At 35.2% G+C, this 27,962-nt stretch overlaps 1 protein-coding gene across 3 annotated transcripts in view; it reads right to left on the reverse strand.

Annotated features, from left to right (window-relative positions):
* The window catches only part of ABCD2 (ATP binding cassette subfamily D member 2), a 70,451-nt gene extending 42,770 nt beyond the window's left edge, over positions 1-27,681 (reverse strand). For all 3 annotated transcript variants that reach the window (XR_006219891.1, XM_007090799.3, XM_042992109.1), the window contains exons 1-7: positions 27,599-27,681; positions 22,329-23,597; positions 20,580-20,760; positions 9,800-9,921; positions 6,318-6,486; positions 5,583-5,677; positions 1,316-1,461 (exon numbers count right to left, since the gene is read on the reverse strand). Coding sequence is in view for 2 of the 3 variants with exons in the window: in XM_007090799.3 (XP_007090861.2) it covers positions 1,316-1,461; positions 5,583-5,677; positions 6,318-6,486; positions 9,800-9,921; positions 20,580-20,760; positions 22,329-23,267 (1,652 nt within the window). In the remaining variant the exon portion in view is untranslated. The remainder of the gene's footprint in view (positions 1-1,315; positions 1,462-5,582; positions 5,678-6,317; positions 6,487-9,799; positions 9,922-20,579; positions 20,761-22,328; positions 23,598-27,598) is intronic.
* Between the last annotated feature and the right edge of the window lie 281 nt (positions 27,682-27,962).

A 27,962-nucleotide genomic window follows, 5' to 3' on the forward strand; every position in this document is an offset into this window, starting at 1 on the left:
CCAAGAAACTTTAAATCATATAGAGAAAGAGAAGGATTCTGGTATCACAAGATGTTATCTATTTTGTGGTAAACATAAGAATTCATGACACTGCTCACATCCAATATTTTCTTATTGCTAACGCATTTCTTAATTCTCTTATACTTCAAGTAGCTTTCCACTGCTAACATAAGTCTTACTTTAAAAAAAATTGTTTTTAATGTTTATTTATTTTTGAGACAGAGAGAGACAGACCATGAACTGGGGAGGGGCAGAGAGAGAGGGAGACACAGAATCGGAAGCAGGCTCCAGGCTCTGAGCCATCAGCCCAGAGCTCGACGCGGGGCTGGAACTCACGGACTGCGAGATTGTGACCTGAACTGGAGTCGGACGCTTAACCGACTGAGCCACGCAGGCGCCCCATAAGTCTTACTTTAAAGCAAAGAACCCCACATAACTTCATCTGCCTAACTACAACATGCGGTCTAAAAATTAGACCAGAGGGCAGGAAGGTGCAAGCACTTTATGACAAAAGAAAAGGAGCAAGACAGACATGTGATAGCACCATACTTGATATAAATTTCACATTTGCTCTGGTTCTATACCTCCAGCCTAAGTGCTCTTTTAGGTTCCACAGAAGAATGTTCTAACACAATAGGAGTAAGTACTCTGTGATGTCTACCTAACCCAGGGTGATGACAGATGGAAAAGATGAGCAGGAATAAATATTCCAAATTCTCACGTATGACTTTGTATTCAGATATTTCTAAATGCCTATGAGGAAAGATGGCTAAAGACTTCAAAAGAAACAATGTTCCTTTTAAATATTTCTATGCTTACTTTACACTCATTCTTAGAGTAAAATTTTAATTAAGGTAGTTTCAAATCATTAATAATATAGCATAACAGTAATAGAGACTATTTTATAAAGGCTCTTAAAATATAAGTGAACAATTTTAGAACATATGAATGTATACAGCTTGATGAAGAGATTAGTATACTATCCAGGTAATATTTTTTCTGTGAGAAGAGATAAGTTGACATCTAAAGCAATCAAATTATTCCTTCAACTAGCTTGCTATTCCTTGAGATTAACATCTGTAGTCTTTGAGTGCTCATTATATCTAGATAGATGTGAAAATAAAAAGAAGTGGTATTGTCCCAGAAACTTCTAATCAAAGCAATAATAAAACTTTTTGGATAACTAAATTTTTATTTCCTTAATAGCTGCTCTGAGTGAAAACTTGTTTAAAGATGACAAACTGAGGAGCCTAAGGAAATCAATATAATTCAAAAGAAAAATGAAATGTTCTTGTGATATAAAATATGTACGTACCTTTGTGGAATGTAGAACATATGTTGGGGAGGTGGTTTATAGAGGACTCCTTCATACACAGGCCAGAGCCCACTTAAAATTCTGAAGAGAGAACTTTTTCCACAACCATTGGGCCCAGTTATCAAAAGGTGCATTCCTTCTTGTACCTAGAGTAAGAAATAGAATTATAAACTGCAATATTTAAAAGTGATTTCATTTGGCAGCATTTAAAAGCAATTCTTTGCAAATTTTGAAACACATGATAACCTAGGATTAGCAAGGATTCAAAAAATATATATATCACAACTGAGAACATCAAATTTGGCTTTGACTTTGCTCTGAGGCTAATAGCATGATAAGATAATCCAACTCCAAAGGAAATAGACCTTCTTGGAATGAGCACTGGATTTCTAAAATTTTAATTGAGGTCCTGTCATCAGATGTTATACATATATGTAGAAACAAAACCACATGGGAAATAAGAAAGTATAAAATTTTAAATTAACATATATTAAATTTGACTTTATTTATATTAATATTTGACTAAATTTATACTGAATTCAAATACAACTTTGTTGTATTTGTCAGTTGGAGTTATTAGCTATAAAGCAAAGTTTATTCTAAGATCCAGATGGTTGGTTTAATTTTCTATTTCAGCAGTCTGAAATGTTACACAATCACAAAAGCTCATCAGAGAGATGAAATGATTCTAATTCTGTTTTGTTCACAGATGGGGAAAATACATTTACCAAGCCAAGAGAGAGGAAAGCAAGAAGACTATAATTTAGTCTTATGTCTAGGAATGGATTAAAACATATATATATGTATATATATATATATATACATATATATGTCATATATGTTATATATATGTTATATGTGTTATATATATGTTACATATGTTGTATATGTATAATATATAATTCTAGGAATGAATTAAAACATATATGTGTATATATATATAAAATAAGTTATTTATCCATTATCAGTTGGATGCTTCTCTTTAGAATCTTCCATCTTATTTATCATTTAAATTTAAACAGTTAAGTTTCATGAATTCCCATTCCACCCAATAGAATCAGGAAGTTGTCTTAGTGTGGTATTTAAAAGGCATTGTAAAAAACAAGGAAAAAGAACAGCATTTAAAAATTTGCCTTAAGAACACTGATAAGAACATTTCTAAGAACAAATGATATTTTGTAATCAGTACTAAAAAGTGAATAGAGCATCAACGTATGAAAGGCAGAAATCTGTATGCTTGTAGATACAGTTTTGTATAATAGGGACACAAATATCTAAGTATCAGTGATATAGAATATGTCATATTTAAAACTCAGTGATGAAGGAGCGCCTGGGTGGCTCAGTCTGTTAAGGGTTTGACTCTTGATTTTGGCTCAGGTCATGATCTCACAGTTTTTGAGATTGAGCACCGAGGTTCTGTGCTGTTAGCCTGCACAGAGCTTGCTTGGGATTCACTCTCTCTTCCATTCTCTCTACCCCCCTCACCCAATAAATAAATAAATAAATAAATAAATAAATAAATAAATAAACTTTAAAAAAAAAAGAAAACTCAAACGTGAAAAAACACTATATTATTTGCATTATGTCAGTATAAGGGATCACTTCCGTGTCTACATATTGTGTATAACATAAGCTGGAATCTTCTTGTTGAAAGAAGGTGGTGGGAAGAGGAAGGAAGGGAAGGAAAAAAGGGAAGGATTGGGAAGGAGGTTAAGATAAAGGAGCTAGGGATGTATACAATAAGTATATGTAAAGCCAAAATGGTTCAGATTTATGTTCTGTCTAAATAATTAGATTTCCTTAGTAAACACTGATTGGATATCTACCATGTGCCAGACATTCCTCTAGGCACAAGGGCTACAGTGCTACCCAAGACACATTTCTGTTTTCATAGAGCTTATATTCCAATGGGAAAGACGGCAAGAAACATGTGAACAAAAATTAAGCAGTGATAAATACTTTTATAATGGCAAAACAAGAAAGATTCATTTGGGAAAGAATGCCAATGCCAATGGTGGCATTGTGGGGTTGGAGGTGGTAGGGGGATGCTTCTTTTGAATGGGTGGACAGGAAAATCCTCTTTGAGGAGGTAACGTTTAGGCTGAGCCTGCGTGACAAGAAACAGCCAGTCAGAGCAGGAGAAAGAACATTTCAAGCACTGAAGGCAGCTACCACAAGGACATAAGACAGCAGTGAGCTTGAGTCTAAACATTTTACTATAGATATTTTTTCTCCCTAATTGTAGCCAACTGAAAAGTTATTTTGATAGAATAAAGTTTGAAGAAAATCCTGGGAAGAACCCAGAAAGAATTAATTTTGTGATTTGCTGCACTCTGTCACTAGAGAGAGGGTTAAGGAAGTTTAATTTTGTAGAAGCATAAATACCTCCTAAATGATTTTTTTAAAGGTATGTGGCATGGCAAAAGGCATATTCACAAAATATTTTAATAGCATCATTCTCTATTAGGAATTCTCAGAAATTTAACACATTTGAGCCATAATAGAAGCCTTTTCTATATTCGTATTATTTTATTAGCATAAGTTTTCTTATGTTTAACAGTGAGTGTGAAGCAAAAATAATTCCCACATCATTGAATTTTCTTTATCAAATAGTTTTTTAATCCCATAATGGATAAGAACCTTTTCCTCTAGAAACCTGTTTGTCAATGTATATATAGGAAACAGAATTTTCATTATATTTTAGGGACCTGACACTTTTTAAATAAAACTCCCCGAGTCAGAAACAAAGCCAACTATCATAAAGTATACTATATTAACATATATCTTTGTAGAACTTCAAAATTGATGACATTTCATTAGATTAAGTATTTTTAAATTCATTTTGTATAAAAAACAAACTGAGCCCTGAATTTTTTCACAGAAAGAGTGTGATGTGTCCACAATAATGTAGTTAGTAGGTGGTATAATTCAAGACTCTTAATACTATTTAATAAATGGAACAAGAATTGATACTACAAAACATAACCTGACAAACTCTGTATAACAAGTCATAAATAAAAAATTGCTAAACTATTAATGAATAATTAAACATTCCATATATGCCCCTTCAAATGTTTTATTTCAAATCTACTTAAGATTATGGTGCATCATTAGCACCTAATTGGTACTCATGATCATATCCAAGTAATTAAATCATTCTGTAAGTCTATAAATGGAAAAATAAAGCCTAACCAAATTGTAATTTAAATACAATTTCTCAGGCATCTGGGTGGCTTGGTCGATTAAGCATCCGACTCTTGATTTCAGCTCAGGTCATGATCCCAGGGTCATGGGATTAATCCCTAAATCAGCCTCTACACTGAGGAGCCTGCTTAAGAGTCTCTCTCTCTGCCCCTCCCCCCACTCATTCTCTCTCTCAAAACAAACACAATTTCTCCTATATTTATTAACACAGAATTTTCCCATGTTCAGTACTTATCATCTTCCAGAACGCTTATTCATTTGCAAGCACATCTGTAATAATTAAACTTAGACTGAGGTCCATGCTGAAATCATTAGCATGTGTGTTGTCATGTTTGTAATTCTGTTACCAAGTCCAATCATGTCTTTGTAAATTTAGATGCCTTCATTGTAGTCATTAATGCTTATCAGAGAATTATTGTGTGCTTGAATTCCAAAAATGTTTGTTCAAATTTTACAATGCTTTAAATTAGGGCCTCTGGTTTACTAAGCAATTTTCACTTCTTGGTTTTTGTTACCAAGACATAGAATAATAAATAACAACTCTTAATCTCAACAAAATTAAACACTAAATTCCAATCCATGAATCTTCTGATTATTTCTTCCTATGGAAGAGGTGATTATTGGAAATATAAATTATATTTAGAGAATATATAATAGCAGAAGTAAACTTGCTAATGACCTCTTCCTTATATTTTAGTAGATACATTACAACATAGGCTTGTATATTTTGAGTAATCCCTATAAGGAAAAAATTAAAATCTTTTTTCCAGATATTAATTTCTGAGGAATTTCTCTATTATTCCCAAAAGTTACCTTGTATGGGCCCTCAGTGCACTGAGAAATTTTGATTTTCATCCCAGCAAAAAAGCAGTAGAAATCAAATTTCTCTTTCTCTTTGCTTTCTGAGGAACTGCTTCTGTAATTGAGCCACTATGCATACCTTTCTTGATTTCCCCTCCTTTCCATATGCTCCTCCAAGTACTTAACATAAGGTACATGAATTCTGAGTTGTTTTGTATTAGTGTGATGGCAACAATCAGAAGATTCTTGAATATCATCTTACTTTGAAGTTTAGCCTGGAAGCCACCACTTCTCCCGTTGGTGTAATTATGGGAACATTTTCACAAATAATTCCATGATCCACATCAATAACTCTTCCTAAAAGTTAAGGAATAGTTTAAGTTATAAAAGCTAGTATATGTTGTATCTACATCTCAAAAGAGGTTTAATGTAAATTTGGACATTCTGACACATATATTTGGAAAATATTTCTCAGAAACATTATACAATAATCTAATGTCAACATCATAATGAGAGCATAATGAGATAAACTCTATCTGATATAACCTAGCTATATTCTTTATAATTGTTTATTTCACTAAATTAACCTTCCCTACAGAAAAAATACAATGCTGCAATAAGAGAATTAAGGTGTGGAATAACACAATTTTTTAAAATGTGATAATTAAAGTTAAGTTAAAAAATATAGAATAATGAAGAACAATAAAATGTTAGCTCTAATTCTGTATTTGAATTTTAAAAGCAAACAATTCATCCTGCCATATGTTCAGTTTCTAAAAATAATTCTAGAAATTTGTTCTAAATAAAATAGCATAATTTTTTCTTGGTAATGTTAGTCACCACTCCTCAAACTGTGACACTAACTTTAGGAATAGTTGTTTAAATAAGTAAATATTAGCTCTTGGTAACTAATAACAGTGATCTTCTAAAAAATTTTGGTTCTGTTGATAAAGTAAGCATTTCAAAATAGGAAAATATAAAACATTTGCTTTAATACCTTTGATTTCCAACATGTCACTGAGGGGTAATTCTATGTTAACTCCATTCTTGCTATGGTTTTCAGACTCTTGCATGACAGCAGCTCTCTTATAAATGCCTCTTTTTACTTCATCAAAGACCCAAAACATATTGTACACTCGAGCAGTATAGCCTGCTAATTCTGTGATCTAAAATCAGCACAGAGATAAAATAGAGTTAATATACTCCAGATAGACTTTTAAATAAATATGCGATCTATTAGCTTCTTGATTTAATATTAAAGATCTTATTTCATAATACATGAAAAAAATAATACATCTGTTAATGATAAAAAATAACAGAAAAGGCTTACCAAGAGAACAAAATAACACAGTGTCAATGTAAATTTGATTGGAATTATAAAACCCATAAAAATTATTCATTCAAATGAGTGTTCAAAATAAAATGTAAAGATTTCAGAATTTTAGTGAGGCTTAAAATCTTTCAATCAAATTTCTGATTTGGCTCCTGTTTGCATGACAAATTTTATTTCCAGAAAATTAGAAATTTTGTGAAAAGCTTAACGTCATTCAATGAAATAACAATCCTTTGTTTTGATATCTTTTTTCAATTTAAAATGGAAGATTTTAAATATAAGAAAAATAGGGTTTTTTTCCTTATTATGAAATGAATGTTTTTAAGTCAAATCGATTGTCAAAATTCCTAAGCTTCGCCAAAGAAAACACTCCTGTCAGAGGATATCAATACTGGAAGTGAGCTCAGTGAAAAGCTTCAAATCCTTTTTAGTCCAAATCCCATAGTTCAGCTTCTTTTCCAGCCAAACATGATTTACATGCCCAAAGAAAAACATTAAATCTGACTTTTATTCTGAGTGAGATTAAAAATGAGATAAATCTCTGTTTTAGTCCCTAAGGCTAAGTAGAATGGTGTCTTGCTCTTATTCTGCCAGTTGTCCAATTTAGGTTGAATCCCTTGCTGTTTTTCTATTAAAATAATACCTTGTTGTTATCAGGGTAATGTGAAAGGTGACTCATCTCCTGTCAAGACCATCTTTCTCAGTGAAAAGAAAAGTACAAAAACCATTCCCTTATGGGAATATTTACTAGGAAATTGGTACCAATAACCAAGGCATGTCACTAATAAATTGTGGGATAATACAACAATGCTGACATTTGTGTAAGATTTATGTGTGTGCAAAACCTAAGCCGTAAATGAGTATGTATAGTTATCAATAGCCTTCTAGCACACGTCTCTACTATGTGAGAAATATTCATTTCTGTATATTAATGTTGTAACTCTTTAATCGGTAATTTCTAAAATGTTATCTAGAAGAATCCCTTGAGTCCCCAAGTGGAGCAAAACAGAGCCAAGAATTAACAACATACAGATTCAAAAGAAACTCAGGTAAATGTATTTGCATAGAGGAAAAAACCCAAAATGAAATGTATGGGTCCAAAATGAAATGTATGGGTCAGTTAAAGAAAGGCAAGAGGCAATGAGTTAATATGCTAGAATGCAAGGTGGAGTAGGGAGAGTGAGCATATGACTGTTGACAAATTACTTTGGGATACAAGGCAGGGAGTTTGCCCTAGGACTCTTACTCTAGAGAGGAATCTTGTTTCTTCTGGAACCAGCAGAGAGAACGCATGGTTCTTGCTTGTGCTGTTACAGCAATGGTAAGATTCTTTAGATGTGAACATTCTATGATCCCAAGTATATTCAGGGAAAATAAAGCAAAATTAAATTATTTCTTGTATTGGATACAATGTAGAAAAAACTAGTCGATTTCTTTCTGTGACTTAGGTAGCAAAGTATTTTAATATGAGATGCGTAAAACTTTGATTTGTCATTTAATTTTAATAAATGATTTATTACATCAAAAACCTATCTTAAAAACGATGTACACATTATCAAAATTATTATTTGAAGAAAAATTTAAAGCTGAGTTGTTTTGGTATATGACCTAAACAATCGGTTTTACTTTTTTTAAAAAAAAAAAATCCTTTCAATAAATCAGCTGTTGAATGACACTGAAAACTTTTGTCAGCAAATCACAAACTTTCTTACTCTTTTATATGGTCTATTCAAGGCTGATTTAATAGGCAGATAAATTTATAATGATGGTCTGGTGATTCATATTGATACAAAAGCCAAAAGAGTAAATTAATGGTGAAAATGATTAATCATGGGAATATTATATAATATCTGAAATAAATAATTTCTAATTTTAACACTGTGACATCTTCAGGTCTTAATACCATTCTTTCAGCAAATATTTCTTGACCACATACAATATTCCAAGTATTAAAATGATTAGGACTGCAAAGATGAGTAAGTTGCTGCTTTCCACTCAAGGTCTGGTGAGCAGACAGACAATTGTAATGTGGTAAAGCATCAGATTTACTGGGACACGGAGAAGGAAGACCCAGACTCTGCAAGGAAGGTGGGGAAGAAGGTGGAATCACAAGAGGATTTTATATGCGGTTGGTGAGGCTTGACTTGTCATGAACGATGAGTACAAGTTTGCAAAGTATATAAATGATATTATTGGCTAGCGGTGATTGAATTCCTTAATATGTGTTGTTTTTATAATTATTATGATTTTTTTAATGTTTACTTATTTTTGAGAGAGACAGAGAGAGACAGAGAGTGAGCAGGGGAGGGACAGAGAGAGAGAGAGGGAGACACAGAATCCAAAGCAGGCTCCAGGCTCCGAGCTGTCAGCAAGAGCCCCACACGGGGTTTGAACTCACAAACCATGAGCTCATGACCTAAGCCAAAGCTTGGATGCTTAACCGACTGAGCCACCCAGATGCCCCTGTTGTTTTAAATATTCTACATGCATTGACTCACAACAACCCTACAAAATCAATGCCGTCATTATCCCCACTTCACATATGAGGAAACAAATGCAGATAGGTTAAGGAACTTGATGAAGTTCACATAATTTGTAAATACTGGAGTAAGCTTTTAAATGTAGGTTCTCTGGTTCCAGAATCCACACCTAATGGACTTTTTTTTTTTTTTAAACAGATATGTCATACTAGGGGCGCCTCTGCGGCTCAGTCAGTTGAGTGCCCTGCTCTTGATTTGGGCTCAGTTCATGATTTCACTGTTCTTGAGATCAAGCCCTTAAGTCAGGCTCTAGCTGATAGGGCTGGGGCTGCTTAGGATTCTCACTCTCCCTCTCTCTCTCTGCCCCTCCCCTCCTTGTGCACTTACTCGCTCTGTCTCAAAATAAACAAAAAAACATTAAAAAAAAAAAAGAAAGAAAAGAAAACTATACACCGAAAAAGGGGAGTTTCAATTGAGAGTGTAAAACTCAAATAGTATTAGCATCAAAACACTTAGGAGTTGCTGCCCTTTATCTTGATTACAGTTTTAGGAATTTATAGTAGAGAAAAGATGCTTTCAAAATGCTAAGTATATCTGATAATTTACATCTTTCTTGATTTTCAAATATTTTATTTTAATCAAATTGAAAACAAGATATGCAAGTACCTCTTTGTATGACGACATAATCCTTTCGATAGCATCAGCTCCAGAGGCCAATAAATTTCGAGCAGTAGTAAAGGCTTCTGTCCGTTCACTAACCATAGCTTGTTTTTGGCCATCTTCTAGATCTAAAAGCCAATTACAAAACTATTGAGTTTTTTCAAGTAACTGTTTCATTTTTACAAATGAAATGGTGACTAAAAAACCCACGTGTAAATTTTTCATTAATATCAGCAATTTTCTAGAAATTTAATGAATTATTGAAAATACAGTATTTTTACCGGATTTTATTTAAAGCTTCCTTTCATTATTTTTTTAGGAGAGAGTTAGAGCAATTAAATTACCAATTAAGACTATTTTCATTTAGCATTTTTTCAAACCTTTCCAAATTCAACATTCAGCCCTTCTTACAGTTATGCAATAAAATGCTAGTGATTTGTTCAATAAACTAGTAATAACTGGAATATAAGCAAGTATTTCTAGGGTGATTCCTTCAATAGAAATGTAAATTAGCTGATCTTCATAATCTAGACTTAGTTTATATGTTTCACCCAAACTGTACCTACAGCACTTCAAACATACAATATTCCATTCACCTCAAGCATACAAAATTCTGTTTATCCTTTGGTATTTGCATATATCATTTCCTTGAAATGGCATATATACCATTAATATATATACTTACTACACTTCCCTTCCTTTTTTTGCCTAGCTCTTTCTTTAAGAAAGTCAACTCGTTAGAAGAGATTTCCCTGGAAACCCTCGTCTGCCTTTTCTAATAATCTATAGGCTCCTTAAGAGTCAAGACTGTTTTTGACTCTTTATTCCCAGTACTCAGCAGAGTGTCCAGCACAGAGTACACCTCAATGTGTATTGAATGCATGGATGAATAAATGGATACATGGATGAACATCCTAAATTACTGTCAAAGCAGAATTACGGTCAAGAGTAGGAGGTAGACTAGGTTTGAATGCAGGCTCTACTACTTAATGACAAATGGTAAGAGAAATAAAACAAGCCAATGACCTTCTTCATGCCTATTTTCTCATGTGTAAATGAGGGAATTCATACTACTATCTTAAACAATTGTATCTCAAAGGATTGTTGTGAGGTTTAAAGGTGAGATACAAATGAAGTATTAGTCTAATCCATGGCTGATAATAAGTGCTCTAAGTGTTAGCGGTGATTACTTTCTTTGGTTATTATTGCGTATGTACTCAATTTAGTCTTATTCTTCTAAATTATTCTCCCCAGTCATTACTTTATATTTCCCATCGTCTATAGGATTTTCAACATGGTTCTCCCATAAATTATCTCCAAAGTTCTAAATTAAATACTATAAATTAATGAAAGTATTAGAATGCTATAGATAGCCATAGGCCCGTTTTGATATATATTTCTCTCTGTTTTATCTCAGTGTAAAGTGTTTTTTCGTTTGTTTGTTTCGTTTTTTGTGTTTTCTTTTCTACAACAGTGCAAATATTTAACTTGTGCCCTGCTAGGACTACCAAATACTTTTACCTTTACTTGCTCATAGACAGCTCAGCTGAGTTTGAAAGGGTTCCATGCATAATATAAGGTAAAATTCACTCAGCAGATATTTACTAAACAACTAGATGTGTTAAGAAATTAGGCACAGTATTATATGACATGCAAGGATAAATGTGATTTTCAGACTCTTTCCTTGGGGGACTTACAGTCTGGTAGGAGACAGAAGACAAGTTCCTAAATTACGCAGGGTAGCCTATGACAAGAGTTAGTGTGAGGTGTTTGGAGAGGGCAAAAATCAATTCTTGCTGCAAGACACAGGAAATGTTTCACGGAGCAGCCGACTGTGACAGAGGCCTTGAAGACTATGTACAATTAAGAAATCACAAGTACAGCGTAAGTAATGGCACAGAGAAGGGAAATTTCAAGCAATGCCAATTGGATGATAAACAGCCTGCTCATGTTACAGAATGGGTGGTGGCAGGCACAGATTTCACTTGAATATCAGAATCACCATGTGTCCATGGAGACATTTTATGATAATCCACTATGGTCCCTCCTGGCCCTACTGTTAATCACTGCTTTACAGAACTACCATTAGTCCCTTGAAGTTAGTTTCCTTGAAGAATGAAAAAAGAAAGGCTTTGAGTGCTGGTAGAAGTGAGGAGTGAAGGATGTGATTGGATAAATAGACTGGGAACAGAATGTAGATATTCTTAACACATTTAAATGTGATAAAATTTAGATAGTCACAAAAAAATTACAGAAGGGTTCTCAGCAAGCTACAAAAATAATGAATTGCTGTATCAGTTAAAGTTCTAAGAATAGGTTTGGCTCATAGAGAATCTGGCTGATGATCTAAAATAATTATGGAATTTTATGAATTTAGGTTAAAAGGGGTTTGAGTAGCAGCTTTCATCAACAGCCTCTGTTAACAAGGAAAAACACTAGCACAGATGGATTTGTGCTTGATACGGCATGGTACTTTCCATGTTGCTCTGGCAGATTAGTGCTTACTGGGTTTTCTTCATGCTTTTAGCAACAAAATTACAAATAGCTGTGGACCGATTTCATTTGACTTTTATTCTATTGGTTGTTTTTTGGCAGGTACTATGAGGACAGTGCCAGTAGTATTTTGTCATGCATACAACAGCCAACTGCATAACTTCTATGAAAAAGCCAAATTCCTTAGTGGCAGAATATAAATTCATGACCTAGGGCACTCACGTATTTTGTATCATAGGTCAACACATTTTATTTTCCTCACCAAATAGTTTAAATATTTTGTCAAATGTTTCTCATTTAAGGATGTAATATTTAACATTATTTGCTCATTTTACTTCAACCTTTCAGCTCTGCTAATAAAAAGTATATATTGAAAGATGGTGACATCTGTTATTCACTGCAAAGGTGAGAAAAAATTTAAAAACTAAGGTTATGTCATGATGCACTTGTCAAAAACCCTACAGCTGTACAATGCAAAGAATAAATCCTAATGTAAACTATGCACTTCAGTTAATAATGTGTGCATATTGGTTCATCAGTTGTAACAAATGTACCACACTAATACAAGATGTAAATAACAGGGGAAGCTGTGAGGGAAACTGGATATTTATTTGGAACTCTTTGTACTTCCTGCTCAATTTTTCTGTACACCTAAAACTGCTCTAAGAAAATTAAGTCTATTAATTTTTTGTTTAAGTAGGCTTCATGCCCAGCACAGAACCTCAAAGCAGGGTTTCAACTCACGAGCCTAAGATTCAGACCTGAGCTGAGATCAAGAATTGGACTCTCAGCAGGTGACTCCTGAGCCACCGAGGCACCCTAAGTCTATTAATTTTTTAAGAATTAAAATAGTAGGTTATTCCTCCGTACTTTTTTCTTTGGACTTATAATCTGAGTTTATTTCTTTGCACTTGAATTTTATCTTTATCACATTGACAAATCTCAGCAAAACCTTATGGTCTTTCCCTACCTCACGCTGTATAAAATATCAATTCTAATTGGATTGAAGATCTCAATGTGAAATGAAAAACCAATAATTTTCTAGAAGATAAAGTAGGAGAATATCTTCATGGCCTTGGATTAGGCAAATATTTCTTGAATAAGACATAAAACCACTAACCATACACGCAAAAATGATTGATAAACTGAACTGTTAAAATGAACTCCTCTTACACACTATTAAGAGACTGAAAAGGTAAGAATAGAGTGGGAAAAGATATTTAAGATTGTGTGTGTGTGTGTGTCTGACAAAAGTCACATTATAGAGTACATAAGAATTTTTACAAATCAATAAGAAAAAAACAGAAAAGTCCATTTAAAAGTGAGCAAAAAACTTATTGGCGCTTCATAAGAAAAGCTATCTGGGGTGCCTGGGTGGCTCAGTTGGTTAGGTGTCCGACTTCAGCTCAGGTCATGATCTCGAGGTTTTTGAGTTCGAGCCCTGCGTTGGGCCCCACATTGGGCTCTGTGCTGACAGCTCAGAGCCTGGAGCCTGCTTTGGATTCTGTGTCTCCCTCTCTTTCTCTGCCTCTCCCCTACTTGTGCTCTGTCTCTCTCTTTCTCTCTCTCTCTCAAAAATAAACATTAAAGAAACAAGAAAAGAAAAGAATAATAATTAAAATGAAAAAAACCAAAGTAACTTATTCATGAGTTGGGAGCCCAGTGTCAGGCTCTGTGTTGGCAGCTCAGAGCCTGGAACCTGCTTCAGATTCTGTGTCTCCCTTTCTCCCTGCCCCTCCCCCAACTCATGCGCGCGCGCACGCACGCACACGCTCTCTCTCTCTCAAAAATAAACACTAAAAAATTGCTTTAAAAAGAAAAGCTATCCAAATGGCCAATAAACAAATAAAAAGTGCTTAATCTCTTGGGGCCTGGGTGGCTCAGTCAGTTGAGCATCTGACTTAGGCTCAGGTCATGATCTCGCGTTTTGCGAGTTCGAGCCCTGCCTCCGGCTCTCTGCTGACAGCTGGAGCCTGGAGCCTGCTTCGGATTCTGTGTCTCCTCCTCTCTCTGCCTCTCCCCTGCTCATGCTCTGTCTCTCTCTGTCTCTCAATAATAGATAAATGTTAAAAAAAAAATTGCTTAATTTCATTAGTCATCAGAGAAATGCAAACTAAGGCCACAGTGATTTACCACTATGCCTAAAATGAAAAAGGCTGACATCAAACATCGACAAAGATGTGGAGCAACTAGAACTCCTATGTGTACTGTATGATACTATTTATACAAGTTTCAAACCCAGCAAACACTAATGAATGGTCAGTAGAATAATTACCTTTACTGGGGCATACTGGGAATGGGAGTAAGTGGGACTGGGGACAGGGGGCTGAAGATGGGAATAAAACTAGCAAGGAGCATGGGGGATTCTGGGATGTAGGTAAGTTTCTATTTCTTGGGAGTGGTAATTATTTATATTTGTTAACTTTGTGACAGTTCATTGGTGGTACACTAATGATCGGGTCCTTTACTGCATGTATGTTATACTTTAAAAATTATAGCTATGTAATAGGCATAGCTAATTACAGCTAAAAAAGTATGTCTTTCATATGTTTTGGTAATTATTGTTACAATAAATTGGTCAACAGGAGACGAATTACATCCAAATTGACCCATGATATAAAATTATATTCCAATGATTTGACATTAGAATATGAGACACTAACACAACAGGAGTTATAACTATGATTTTGTGGGAGGTACCTTTTAGGAATAAAAAACATCACCCATGTTACTAGGTGATGATAGAGTTTAGTTCAGTTCTTAAGCGCAGTATCTGTCAGTTACTATTTCTGCTCTGCCGCCTTACACTAGCAGACCACCAACAGGCAGGTACTACCCGTAGTGCTAGCAGCTTAGAAGCTTGCTTCCCTGTTACATGCCTGTGATAAGATCTGGTAGGAGAGAACTAAAGTAGCTTTCTTTGGCCTTGCCCAGAACTGTTCTTGATATGAACAGAAGAAAAGGGGCCTATAACATTAAAAAATTGAGATGATACCAGGTAGCCAACAGACATATGAAAAGATGCTCAAAAATCACTCATCATGGAGGAAATGCAAGTCCAAACTACAATGAGATATCACATCGTACCCATCAGAGTGGCTAAAATCCAAACACAAGAAACAGCAAGTGTTGGCAAGGATGTGGAAAAAAGGAACCCTTTTATACTATTGGGGGGATGCAAACTGGCGCAGTCACAATGGACAACAGTATGGAGGTTCCTCAAAAAACCGAAAATAGAACTACCCTATAATCCAGTACTTGTACTCCTGGGTATTTACCCAAACAATACAAAAACACTAATTTAAAGGGATACATGCATCCCTATGTTTAGCAGCATTATTTACAATAACCAAATCATGGAAGCAGCCCAAGTATCCATTGATTAATGACTGGATGTGGTATGTACACCCAATGGAATATTATTCAGCCATAAGAGAAGAATGAAATCCTGCCACTTGCAACAATATGGATGGAGCTAGAGAGTAAAATGCTAAGCGAAATAAGTCAGAGAAAGACAAGTACTGTATGATTTCACTCATATGTGAATTTAAGAAATTAAATAAATGAGCAAAGGTTAAAAAAAAAAAAAAAAGAGAGAGAGAGACAAACCATGAAACAAACTCTTAACTATAGAGAACAAAGTGATGGTTACCAGAGGGGAGGTGGTTGGGGGGGATGGGTGAAATAGGTGCTGGGGATTAAGGAGTGCACTTGTCATAACGAGCCCTGGGTGATGTATGAAATTGTTGAATCACAATATTGTACACATGAAACTAATATAACACTGTATGTTAACTTCATTGGAAGTTAAAATAAAAAAAATTTCGAGATTTTCTTCATAGCATTTCAATCTCTCTTTTGACACCAGATAAAAGTAATATCCTCTAAAAAATAAAATAGAAAATATACATAATTAACTATATCAGTGCTTCTTTTTCAACCATATGGTCACATGATTACTTAGTGTCAAACTAAGTTAAATCGCTTCTAGAGCAAGTTCCAGTATCTAATATGGAGGCCACATGGTGACGGGGGAAAACATAGCGCACTAGGAATTATGTGGTGCCTTCCATCCTTAGTGCTTCCACTAACCATTTGTGTGAATGTAGGCAATTCTGGGGCTCCAGAATAGATGACTTGGAAGCTCCTCTTCTGATGTGAAAATAGCATGATTCTGTATGCAATTTTGTAATGGGAACTTGAACATAAACATAATCCTGCCCTTACCAGAAGATTTCACTTAAAGCTGTAGGTAAATGGTATAACAAAACTACTACAGAACTATTTTCCTTTTCTCCTCCAAAAAAAAAAAAAAAAAAGGAAAGAAAGGAAGAAAGAAAAATTGTGCATGCTCCTATACTTCTGATTTCCTAATCATTTCCAAATGCTTTGCTCCTTTAACTATGAGAACCATGCCAGCAAACATCTATTGACCATTTCTTATGAGGCAGGGAATATTCTAAGTTTTACGTATGTCAGTTTTAATCCTCATAACAACCCTGCTATAATTTCCCCCATTTTGGAAATGAGAAAATTGAAGCACAAAAAAGTTAAATGATTTTCCTGTAGTCACAGCTTTACCTAGTAAGCAAAAGGGTCAGCATTTGAACCCAGAAAATCTGACTCCAGTGCCCACATGTTAAGAATATAATAAATATTAACAGTTGCTTCCACCTAAGCTTTTACTATTTGCCAAGGACTGTTTCTTTTTTTTTTCTTTTAATTTTCTTTTTTTAATTTACATCCAAATTAGTTAGCATATAGTGCAACAATGATTTCAGGAGTAGATTCCTTAATTCCCCTTACCCATTTAGCCCATCCCCCCTCCCACAACCGTTCCAGTAACCCTCTGTTTGTTGCCAAGGACTGTTTCAAAGCACATTAAATACTTTACATATAATTTCATAACAATTCTGTAAGATATATATTCTTATCCCTATAGTTAAGATGAGAAAACTGGGACATAGAAAGCTTATGTAACTTTCTCAAGGATGGTTAAGTATTAAACAGCAGAGTGAAAATTTGAGCAGTGGCCTGCTTCTTTCTTCATTCTATCTTTTCTCTATCCTACTTTTTCTCCTTTTCTCTTTGTCATTCCTCTCTTTTTATAAAAAGTTTATTTATTTTGAGAGAGAGAGAGAGCACAAGTGAGTGAGAGAAGGGTAGAGAGAGAGGGAGAGAGAGAATCCCCAGCAGGCTCTGTGCTGTCAGCACAGAGCCCAACTTGGGGCTCGATCCCATGAACTCTGAGATCATGACGTGAGCTGAAATCAAGAGCCAGATGCTTAACCGACAGACAATTAGGCACGCCTGCCATTCCTCTCTTAATCACCCATTTCTTTTCATGTCTTTTTGTCTTAAAATATACAGTATCATGTACTTAATTCATCTCTAACATAAAGGGCAATGCAGGGCATAAGTGTAAATTAAGATTAAAGACAAGAGTAGAATATAGGGTATGTAATTCCAAGACCTAAGGGCTCAAAGATATGTCATTATCTAAAAAAATAAATAAATAGGGGCGCCTGGGTGGCTAAGTCAGGTAAGCATCTGACTTCGGCCCAGGTCATGACTCATGGTTCATGAGTTCGAGCCGCGCGTTGGGCTCTGTGCTAACAGCTCAGAGCCTGGAGCCTGCTTCAGATTCTGTGTCTCCCTTTCTCTCTGCCCATGCCCCACTCGCACTCTGTCTCTATCAAAAATAAATAAACATTAAAAAAATAGATAAATAATTTTGTCTGAGTAAAATGGTAAGCTAATATTTTTGTGTGTTAAATCATTGTAGGTCAAGTACATTTAGTAAAAATATACATATAAACATTATAAGCATCATACAGTAACTTTAGAAGTTACAGAAAATATTGAAGCATACTTTTTTTTTCATTTTTTTTTCAATATACGAAGTTTATTGTCAAATTGGTTTCCATACAACACCCAGTGGAAGCATACTCTTATAATGTTGATCTGTGAATTCATTTTTTGTCTATTTAATTGCCATATTGCTTCTCTTTGTATAAAATTTTCTTTTCAAAGAAACTTTAAGGGGCACCTGGGTGGCTCAGTCGGTTAAGTGTCCGACTTCAGCTCACGTCCTGATCTCATGGTTTGTGAGTTCAAGCCCTGCATTGGGCTCTGGGCTGATAACTTGGAGCCTGGAGCCTGTTTCAGATTCTGTGTCTCCCTGTCTCTCTCTGCCCCTCCTCTGCTCATGCTCTGTCTTTCTCTGTCTCAAAAATAAATAAGCATTAAAAAAAAATTTGAAAAGAAGCTTTGAGAATTACTTTGTTCATTTGCATAAATGTAATCATTATCATAATTTCTATTTAAATTTTTAATGTTGTTTCTTTAGTTTAATAAGGCATTTTTTAGAATTTATAGGGTCTATTTTTAAATATCTTATTACATCACCTATGAAAGTAAGATTGTTAGATTCTTTGCATACATTGTTTACTTCCAACTGGTCTCTGTAGGGTTAATTTGTCACCCACTAATAGCTGCATTTTCTCTGTTCTTTGTTGAATACTCCAGGGTTTTCTAATAAGACCAATGCTTCTAAGGACTAATAGAACTACACCATTATCTCATCATTGGGGTTGTCTCTAATATTCCTCATATATGAAACCTTAAAAATACCCCTACATTTAAAGAGACTTACTACAAATATCTGATAATTTTGTCAAGTTTCTTAGTAAAACTAATCTTAAGACCATAGGTTTTGAAGTGTCTTTTTTTTCTCTAATACTCTTTTGAAAAGTAATTTATTTCATTACAGAAGGATTAAGTCTAAAAATATTATTACTAACAATACCTTTTTCAATATAAACTTATTAAAATGATTTTTTTAATAAAATTTTAAAACAGATAAAAGTCACTTTCCCTAGCAGTCTAAATGCACTGGCTATTAGACAGTTAAGTTGTGGAGTTTATTGGTATATGTATAGCACACATCACAAGGAATTGACGAATCTAAATTTACTAAAGTGAACAATTTTAGGTTAAGAATGACCCAAATTTGACAAATATTTTTGTAAGAATTGGTTAAAGCATTGAAGCACTGTTTCAAAACATTAAAGAAAAGGTAATTTTGTACTTGTTTTTATTAGACGACTTCCAACGAATAGCTATTGATTCTCAATTCCATACCAAAAATAACTGTAACTATTCTGTTACACTATATTCTGTTATACTATTCTTAGTGTTGCCTTTTGTTTTCTAGGTAATAATTATCACCATGTATCAAGAACATCAAGAGTATGCTCTGTACTGTAAAAACATTATTTTACTAAAGTCTCACAATTCTCTGAAGTAGTCCTTCTGATTTTCATTTTATAGATGAGAAAATTGAGTTTTAGAATGTTTAATTAACATGACTAAGAGGATGCAGGCAAGAAGAGGGAAAGCCAAGAGTTGTCTTACTAAAAGCCCACGCTTTTCTCTAGTGCCTTCAACACCAAGGCCCATTTTGGTCGAGTGGTTTCTAAAGAGGAAGGGGAATATTTTATATCAGTGGAAGAGCAGAAAATGATACTTCTTTAATTAATTCCCTCCTGTCCCTGCCAATTACAACCCAAACTCCCATCTTAGGTATTACACAACATTTTAATGTTGTCCTTCTTGCCCTTATATTTTTCATTTATTCCAAAGGATGACAATGTTGGCAAAAACCATTGAGATGGTGATAGAGTAGAATTAGATGCCTGCAACTTGCCAACCCCTACTTCCACAATGCCACTAAATCATGCTACCGAGGAAATTATCTACATTACCTACAAGTAGAGAAGACCTTGCTCTATGGCCTGAAACACTCCTTGAAACAATATTCCTGGTTCCTTCATGTAGTCAACCAGTTCTTCAAATCACAAATCAGGACTAATCCAGTTATAGAATATCTACAGACTAAACGCATAGGATGTTCAGAACTGAAGTTTACAACACACGCGGAAAACTTGTATAATACTCTTTTTGAAGGTATTAATTTGCTTTGAATTTAAATGCAAACTAGGGAATCATTTTGTATTAGGTAGAATAATTAAGATTGCTCAAGGTCAACTTCCAGAAACACTGCATCAGGGATCTCTGAAATATCTCAGAACTAGAAAGGTGTTTTGAGACACTTCTTTTCATATTGCTGGTCTCATTATTGGATGTTGCAAAGTCTGCCGTTGTTTCTGACCAATAAATGACCATAGAACAATGACTATATACACAGTTTCACTCACACCAAACCAGCAGTGACACCTTCAAGAGAAATAATCTTAAACATATAGTTGAGATGGAGCATAAATGCCATTACCACCATCGGCAAAGCCAGTTGCAGTGATAATAGGTACAGCCACCATAATTAGTCCACTGCTGCTCCAAACATACTTCATCAAGAATTGCTCTATCATGATATACCACAAACGTTTGGATAAGATGAGGTTCATTTGATCTGCTAAAGCTTTGTAACTTTTCTGGAGTTGCTTCATTTCTACCTATGGAGGCAAACAGAGATAAGAATTAACTCAGCATGAGCTATAAAATTAAATACTGTACGTTTGAGGACTTTTTAAAAAGATAAGTACATATTATTTTGTTTTAATTAGGATATTATTATCTACGATCTAACAATGAATAAATATAGATCACTATCAGAATTAGTCATTATTTTTTAATTTTGGTCACACCTGTATTATTTTTAAAAAACCATGATACTCAGTCAATAGAATAGTAAGTATAAAATACACATAACTGATTTACAATTATGATTTCAAAATTATATATATAAGATGTTAAGATTAAATAATATCCTGTAAGACATGAATAAGCAATGTTAGAACCTTATCTTTCTTGATCACACCAAAAATACCTAAAAATAAAGATGTGACACGTATACGTGTAATTAGACTCCATTTTTGAACTAACTCAATTTACTGGATTTTGTCTTAAATGCAAGAAGCCTACAACATGCTATAATTTACATCACTGAGTTCAATGATTCAAGAGGAATGACCAATCAGTATGATTAATATAACGCATGAGACCAATTTTCAAGTGGAAGTAAAAGTCCTAAATTTGCTTTAAATTTTCTTCTTCAGGTTGCTGTTACTTTAAAAGTATTTTGATAATTGATGATGCTTCAAAAATTAAATAATACTGCTTGGTAATTAAAATACCATCTTCAATTTTAGAATTCCTTAATATTTCATTTGTGAAGTCATTTGTGTTAAGATTTCAGATTCATCACCTTAAAAATTTCCATCATACTTAATATTCTGAAGTTACTTTAATGCACTGCCTGCTTATGTAATTAGGCTAACTATTTTAGGGATCTGCTTCATGTTGAAAATCTTTAATATTTAAAAATAACATTCTGGAACTCTTTTTCTCATCCTCATTTCTTCTCTAATCTTAGCTTTTCCCTGAAAGCTAGACAAAATTTCATTTCACTGCCTCTTTTTATTTGTGTCAAAATATGGTACTGAACAGTAACCAATAGTAATGCAAATACTACTTGTGAGACACATTCTCCTGCAATTCTTAGGACTGAAGTCAGTCCATTGACCAGGCAGGCAAAATTGTCAAACTTGTCTTTCATGTAAAAGCATCGGGTTTGTTTTTCTTTCCCCTTCTTGAAAAACAAAAGAACAACAACAACAAGAATACCATCCTAAATTTTCCATCCCAGTGGAAACGTGTTTACTTAGTTTCCAAACAAACATTTTCTTCTAATGCTCTAGGACTAGTTAGAACTTTAGTTTTAAGAAAATGCTTTAGAGAAACTTCTGAGCATATTTGGGTACCTGAGGCTAAGCAGGCTGTTTTTCAGATTGTTGGATATCGTATTCTTATGACACTTTAGAAAAGTTTGCACTCCATAGTTCTTTAACAGCTTGTAATCGGAAAGGTAAGGAAGCATATACTTCAATACAGGTTTAGACGTCATAGAAATCTAAAACGCTAAAGAAGTGGGTCCATCGACAGCACAACAGATGCTATCTAGCACTGCAGTGGCAGCTGGAAGAGTCTCACATTTCACCCATCACCTTAATTTCTATCTTACCTTATGTCCTCTGTAAAAGGCAATTTCTTCAACATTGGCTATAATTCTGGAGTGCACATACCGCAAATAGCCTTTTCTGTGAGCTTCTTCGGCCACCAATTTGCCAAATTTGGGAGAGCAAGCTTTCAAAACTTTAGCAGTGGCATATACCACAAGTCCTGCTAATAGGGTGGGCCCAATTGGGCTCGCTCCTCTGGATGTAGCAGTCTGGATAAGCGTATAGGAGGTCAAGATTACATCTAAAATAGGCTTGGTCAGATTGGAGTACAAGTGAGCCACAGACTGGGAGAACATCATAATATCCTCAGTAAGAGACTGGTCAGGGTTTGCCAGCCTCCCATCCATATTGATCACCTTATAATAAGTCTGATTTGTAAAATAGGTCTCATAGGCATGGTCTACCAGGCGAGTTCTGAAGGCCAAAGCCAATTTGCACTCCAGGTACCTTATTGCACTGTTAACAAAGGTGGCAGGGATGGCAATCATAAGCCACTTGATTAATTTGATGATGAAAGTTCGAGGCTTCTTTTCCACAATGCTTTTCACGATTTTTCCATCCAGACCAGCCACATAGATCGATAGAAAGGTTCTTGAGATTAGAGCCACTGAGTGAAGGCAGAGCCAGCCTGTTTCAGTGGTCACAAGTTTTGGAAAGAGAATTTTACGAAGTTCTAGTAGCTGTTTGAAAAAATCTGCATTCACTCCAGGACAAGGTTTTTTACAAGTGTTCTCGGTGCAATGCAGTGTTTCTCTGTTCTCTGCAGCCGGGTAAACTGCTTCTTTTTTCTTCCTGTGGCCAGATTGCTTTAAACGCTTGCCAATGACGGGATAGAGTGTTTTCAGAGCATATGCCGCAGCCACCAGGCAGGCAGCCCTTTTAGCAGCACTCGATCTGGTCCATTTCACCCGATCAGCTGCTGCATTTAGCATATTTGTCATTTTCCCAGTTACCCAAACCGGCTTCAAAAAGAATTGGTTTTAAAAGATCATGCTCCGCGGGAATCCCCAGCAAATGTTTCAGAAAGTCCTACAGCGTTCCATAGTCTGCAGCATTTCTCCTCTTCTGTTGTTTTTGTTTTTGTTTTTGTTTTTGTTTTAATTTTGTTCTGCTGTGACAGATGCAGCAGACCTCAGACTCCACTGCATCTACGGGGATGAATCTCTCAGAAGCTCAAGCTGCACCAAGCCGCCCCAGGCTCCTCCCTCTCAGGCTCCTCATTGGCTGGCAGAGCGGTGGGACCTTGGAATCCTCGCTGCCTCCCTTTGAACCTTGAAAATGAGGAGAGAGCAAAACGAATTACATCTTTACCCGGGAGTTCAAAGAGTTAAATGTCTATTTTTGGAGAGGTCGAATCAGGGCAGCTGCTGGCAACAAAACCTGCCCTTGCTACTGAGCATGCTCAGCGTCACTTAGAAACCCACAGAAGTTTCAGGATATACGTCTCTTCTCTAAGGTTTTAGTGGATACCACAAGGGGAAGAGCAAAAAGGAAGGGAGATTTTTCAAGAGCTGTAAAACGAGATGAGGGAGAAGGAACGAGGGAAATGGGGGAGGAGGGACAAGAGTGTCAACATAAAGAGTCTGAAAAGAGTATTGAATGAATCTAAAATGGAGAGAAAAGAAAGTGACAAGTATGGAGGCCACTGGAAAAAACAAAGTATCAAATACTTAGATATGATCTTTGGTGCCGCTGCCCCAACCCCCATTTTGTTTTTTTCTGTGGTTCCACATGAAGTCCTAGAACCTATCAGACAAGTTGTAATTGAGGATATTCCTTTTTGTGGGTTTTTTGTTTTGTTTTGTTTTGTTTGGGGGGGGGGTGTTTGTTTGTTTGTTTTTGGTAAATAGAAGTCTTCTGTAGTATAAAAAATAATTATTTGCTATACTCCCATCCGTATGTTTACTTGTCCTTATAGTAAAAATCTTCCAACTCCATAACGGCTATTTTTAGCAATGGAGCATATTTATTTACAATGTAACTATTAAATAAACGAGTGCAAGGTTTCACTTCTATCTCCTTCCTTGTGTCCTTTAGATAGTTGTTACTTGGAGGTATGTGACTCTATAATCAAAAGTTAACCATTTGGGAATCCAACCCCAGTTAGATGGTAGAAATAGCTTCTCGAGAACCTTATTTTTAAGAGATTTTGTTTGTTTGTTTGTTTGTCTTTTTCTAGCTTTTGTTAAGGCTTTGAGATAATTTGATTACTTCCCACTTCCATTTTTGTTATTTGATAATAACCAAGAGCATTAAAAAAATTCTCTACATCACGAATGGAGGACTTAAACTGCTAAATAGCCAAGCAAAATTTTGCATATTTAAAAAAAATGTAAAGGTCCTTTTTTTTTTTTTTTTTTTTTTGGTAAGGATGAGTATATTCTTGAATATGCAAAAACATTTTTGCTTCCCCATCCACCCCCATACACAACATACATACACATTTCTAGTCATCTGGAAGCCTGGGAAAATATGCATTAAACTAAAATGGAGGTTGGCAAATTACAACCCAAGCAGTGAGCCAAATTTGGCCCTTGAGCCAAGAACAGTTTTTACATTTTAAAGTGGTCAAAAATACATCAAAAGAAGAATAATATTTTGTGATGTGAGACTTTTATGAGGTTTTTATTTCAGCATCTGGAAATAAAGTTTTATTGGAACACAGTCATACCCATTTATTTATTGTTTCTGGTTTTTAAGCTACAGTGACAGAATGGGGTAGATAAAACAGAGCTTAAATATTTCCTATCTGACCCCCTTCGGAAGAAGTTTCCCAACCTCTGTGATAGAATATATAACCTGTCTCAGTGTTGAATGATTTTCATTTTCATTTTACTATGAGTAAAGAACTATTCTGACTTTTATAAGTAACAATATTCTTAACTTTCCCATGTACCTATATTAATTCCAAGAATCATCACAGGTCTCTTTTCATTTGTTTGCATTCAATTCAGCAAATTTACTAACATGTGAGTGGCAAAGTCATGCAAGTCTCTTTGATAGCTGGCCATATTAGCAGCACAATCATTTCATTAAAATTTACAAAGTCTGTATGTAGAGATTGTAGTGTTAAGGTGTTTATTTTCAACATCTTTTACTCCTAATCTCATGCTTTTCATGTGTCAAAATGAGGCTGTCTTACATTTATAAATTTTAATTCTTTATATCACATCTCCTGACTGTGACAGGAGAAGTGGAGGGCCAGGGTAACCTTAAATGGAAGTGACAGGAGGATGTTCAGCCAGGCAGAATATGCTACACAGAGGGATGTGTAGGTCAGAAAGCAGCCGGCAATCGAGGCAAGTGGCTTACATCACTGGAGGCCAAGCCATTGTATAGAAGGAGCAGTGCAGGGGGAGTCTAGAAGCATAGAACATTAGAGATCCAAATGGGCCCACACTTAATTGTAGGTAGGTCAGTTTACCAACTGATACTGACGCTGAGGTGCAGGAACAAGTTTTTAATGTCTTGGAGCAAAAGACTAGGTATGAGGAAAATAAGATAGAAATTTGGTTGCTAGAATTGTGGTATAAGGAAGGTTGAAAGCCAGTTACTAGAACTGGGGAAAAGGTCAATGTGAGATATGACTTGATGTTGAGCCCCTTAAGTACAGATCTAATTAAAACCATTTAAATTCTACTCCCATGCTTATATATATTCAAGGATATATACAAAACATATAAAACTATATGCTTTAAAAGTGTAAAACATCAGAAATGATTTTTATAATAAAGACATCTACACATAAATAACAATATATATTGTAGATTATATATATGTTGTATGTTTATATAGTAAATCACCAGAAAGTAAGTAATTTTTAGTAACAAAGATAAATTAAGGTTTAAGAATTTTAGATGGATTTCCTTTCAACAAATGGTAAGTAGTATTTCATCTGTGCTGTATTCCTTTCTTGAACTGTTTACTGACCCAAGAGATTACCTAATTGCCCTACTGGCCCTAAAATAGCACTGTGTTTGACTCATTATCTATTGATCATGCTAGTCTTATTCATGTGAGGTATAAAACAACACTGAAGATGAGATCTTAGGTCAACATTTCAGCTGTTATAAATAACCACCTAATAATTAGTTCATGAGGAAATGTCTTTTGCTGTGAAGGAAAACCCAGAAAATATCTTGTCTGAAGATGTGTCTCCTAGATTAATTTTTCCTTAGCGTAATTCACCACATCTACTGCCTCCCTGTGACTGACTGGAAGGAAAGCAGTAACTTTAGTCAGGGAGAAGAGATGTTTATATCCAGCTCCCAGTTCTTGATTTTTTTAGTAAATTGGTTAACCTCTCCTTTATGTCCTTTCCACATACAATAATATACCAAAAGTCAGTTAATCTTTTAGCAAGTTATTTTACCCTTTTAGTCAATTTGTTCCTGTTCAAAAAATGTTAAAAGTAGGAAAAGCTAATAACATTGGGTCGTTGCTTCTAACTTAACTGTATGGTTTGGTTACTGAGAATGACCAGCTATACAATGTGGAAGATTGATTTGTTCTGAAATTTGTTCTGAAATATTCACTTGGTCTAATTCAAACCAATAATAGATATACTTTGATGAATTTTTATTATAAAAATTGGTATTTATATCATTAAACAAGATATCTACCCTGGGAGGTAATCCTATTTAAATATTTATTCCCAATGACTTAATAGGAGATATTTTATATTTGAAATTATGAGATATTCCCTAGGTTAAATTCTGGGAAACGATCTTGACAATTGGGGAACGGGTGGAATTACTTTGTGCATTTTTGGGGGGACAAGAGATTTCTAGTTTCCAGCCAAAATATCATAGAGCAGGTTGTAGGATAAATGTTTTATGAAGATATACAAACATAACACAGAAATGAATAGCAAAATTCAATTTTTGTTTTGAGATTTTTTTTTTTCGTTAAGAAGTTGAGAGTCTTTGGGCCTTTACAGCTTAAATAAAATTTTGATCACTCTCAGAAACTTATAAAAATGTACCGAAGAGTAAATCACCAACGTGCAAGATTTCTAATAAACAACTGTTTACGGAATATTAAAACCGTATGTGAAAGATATTTAAAGGAACTGGATACAGAGTGATAAACGGGGAATGCAAACATCGTTAGGATTAGGAATCTTATAACTTTCTCTTTGCCTTCTTTTTCTCCCCCAAGTCTGATCTTTGATCTGAAAAAGAAGGCTGAGACCAATATAGAACTAAATGAAATTATGGTGGCGGTGGCTTGAAACTCTAACCCTGTGGCCACAGTCCGAAACTTCATTTACTTAGGCTTCCCTTGCCTGAGCGGTTAAAACTGCTGATTCCTCTTCCCTTAGGCGGACTGGCTGCTTTCCCACAGGGTCCCTTGCCGCCCTATCAGGCCACTGTCTCCGCAGAAACCGCAGAGGCTTTCGGGAGGCTAACAAGCAGCCAGCCTGGGCGCAGAGGCTGTCGGGAGGGTGGGCCGTCGGCCCTGGGGCGGGGCGGAAGTAGGTGGCCGAGGCCTAATAAATTGGCTGAGGCTGAAGAAGTGGTTCCGTACACAACCCAGGCATCTGAGCTTCCAGCCTCTGGGGCCTCAGACGTTTCAGGGAGATGAACTGGGTCGGGGGATCCCGGTGAGTTGTGTTGCTGGAGCTTGAGACTGGA

Source organism: Panthera tigris, chromosome B4 (assembly GCF_018350195.1).
Source record: "Panthera tigris isolate Pti1 chromosome B4, P.tigris_Pti1_mat1.1, whole genome shotgun sequence".
In the NCBI taxonomy this organism is placed as follows: domain Eukaryota; kingdom Metazoa; phylum Chordata; class Mammalia; order Carnivora; family Felidae; genus Panthera; species Panthera tigris.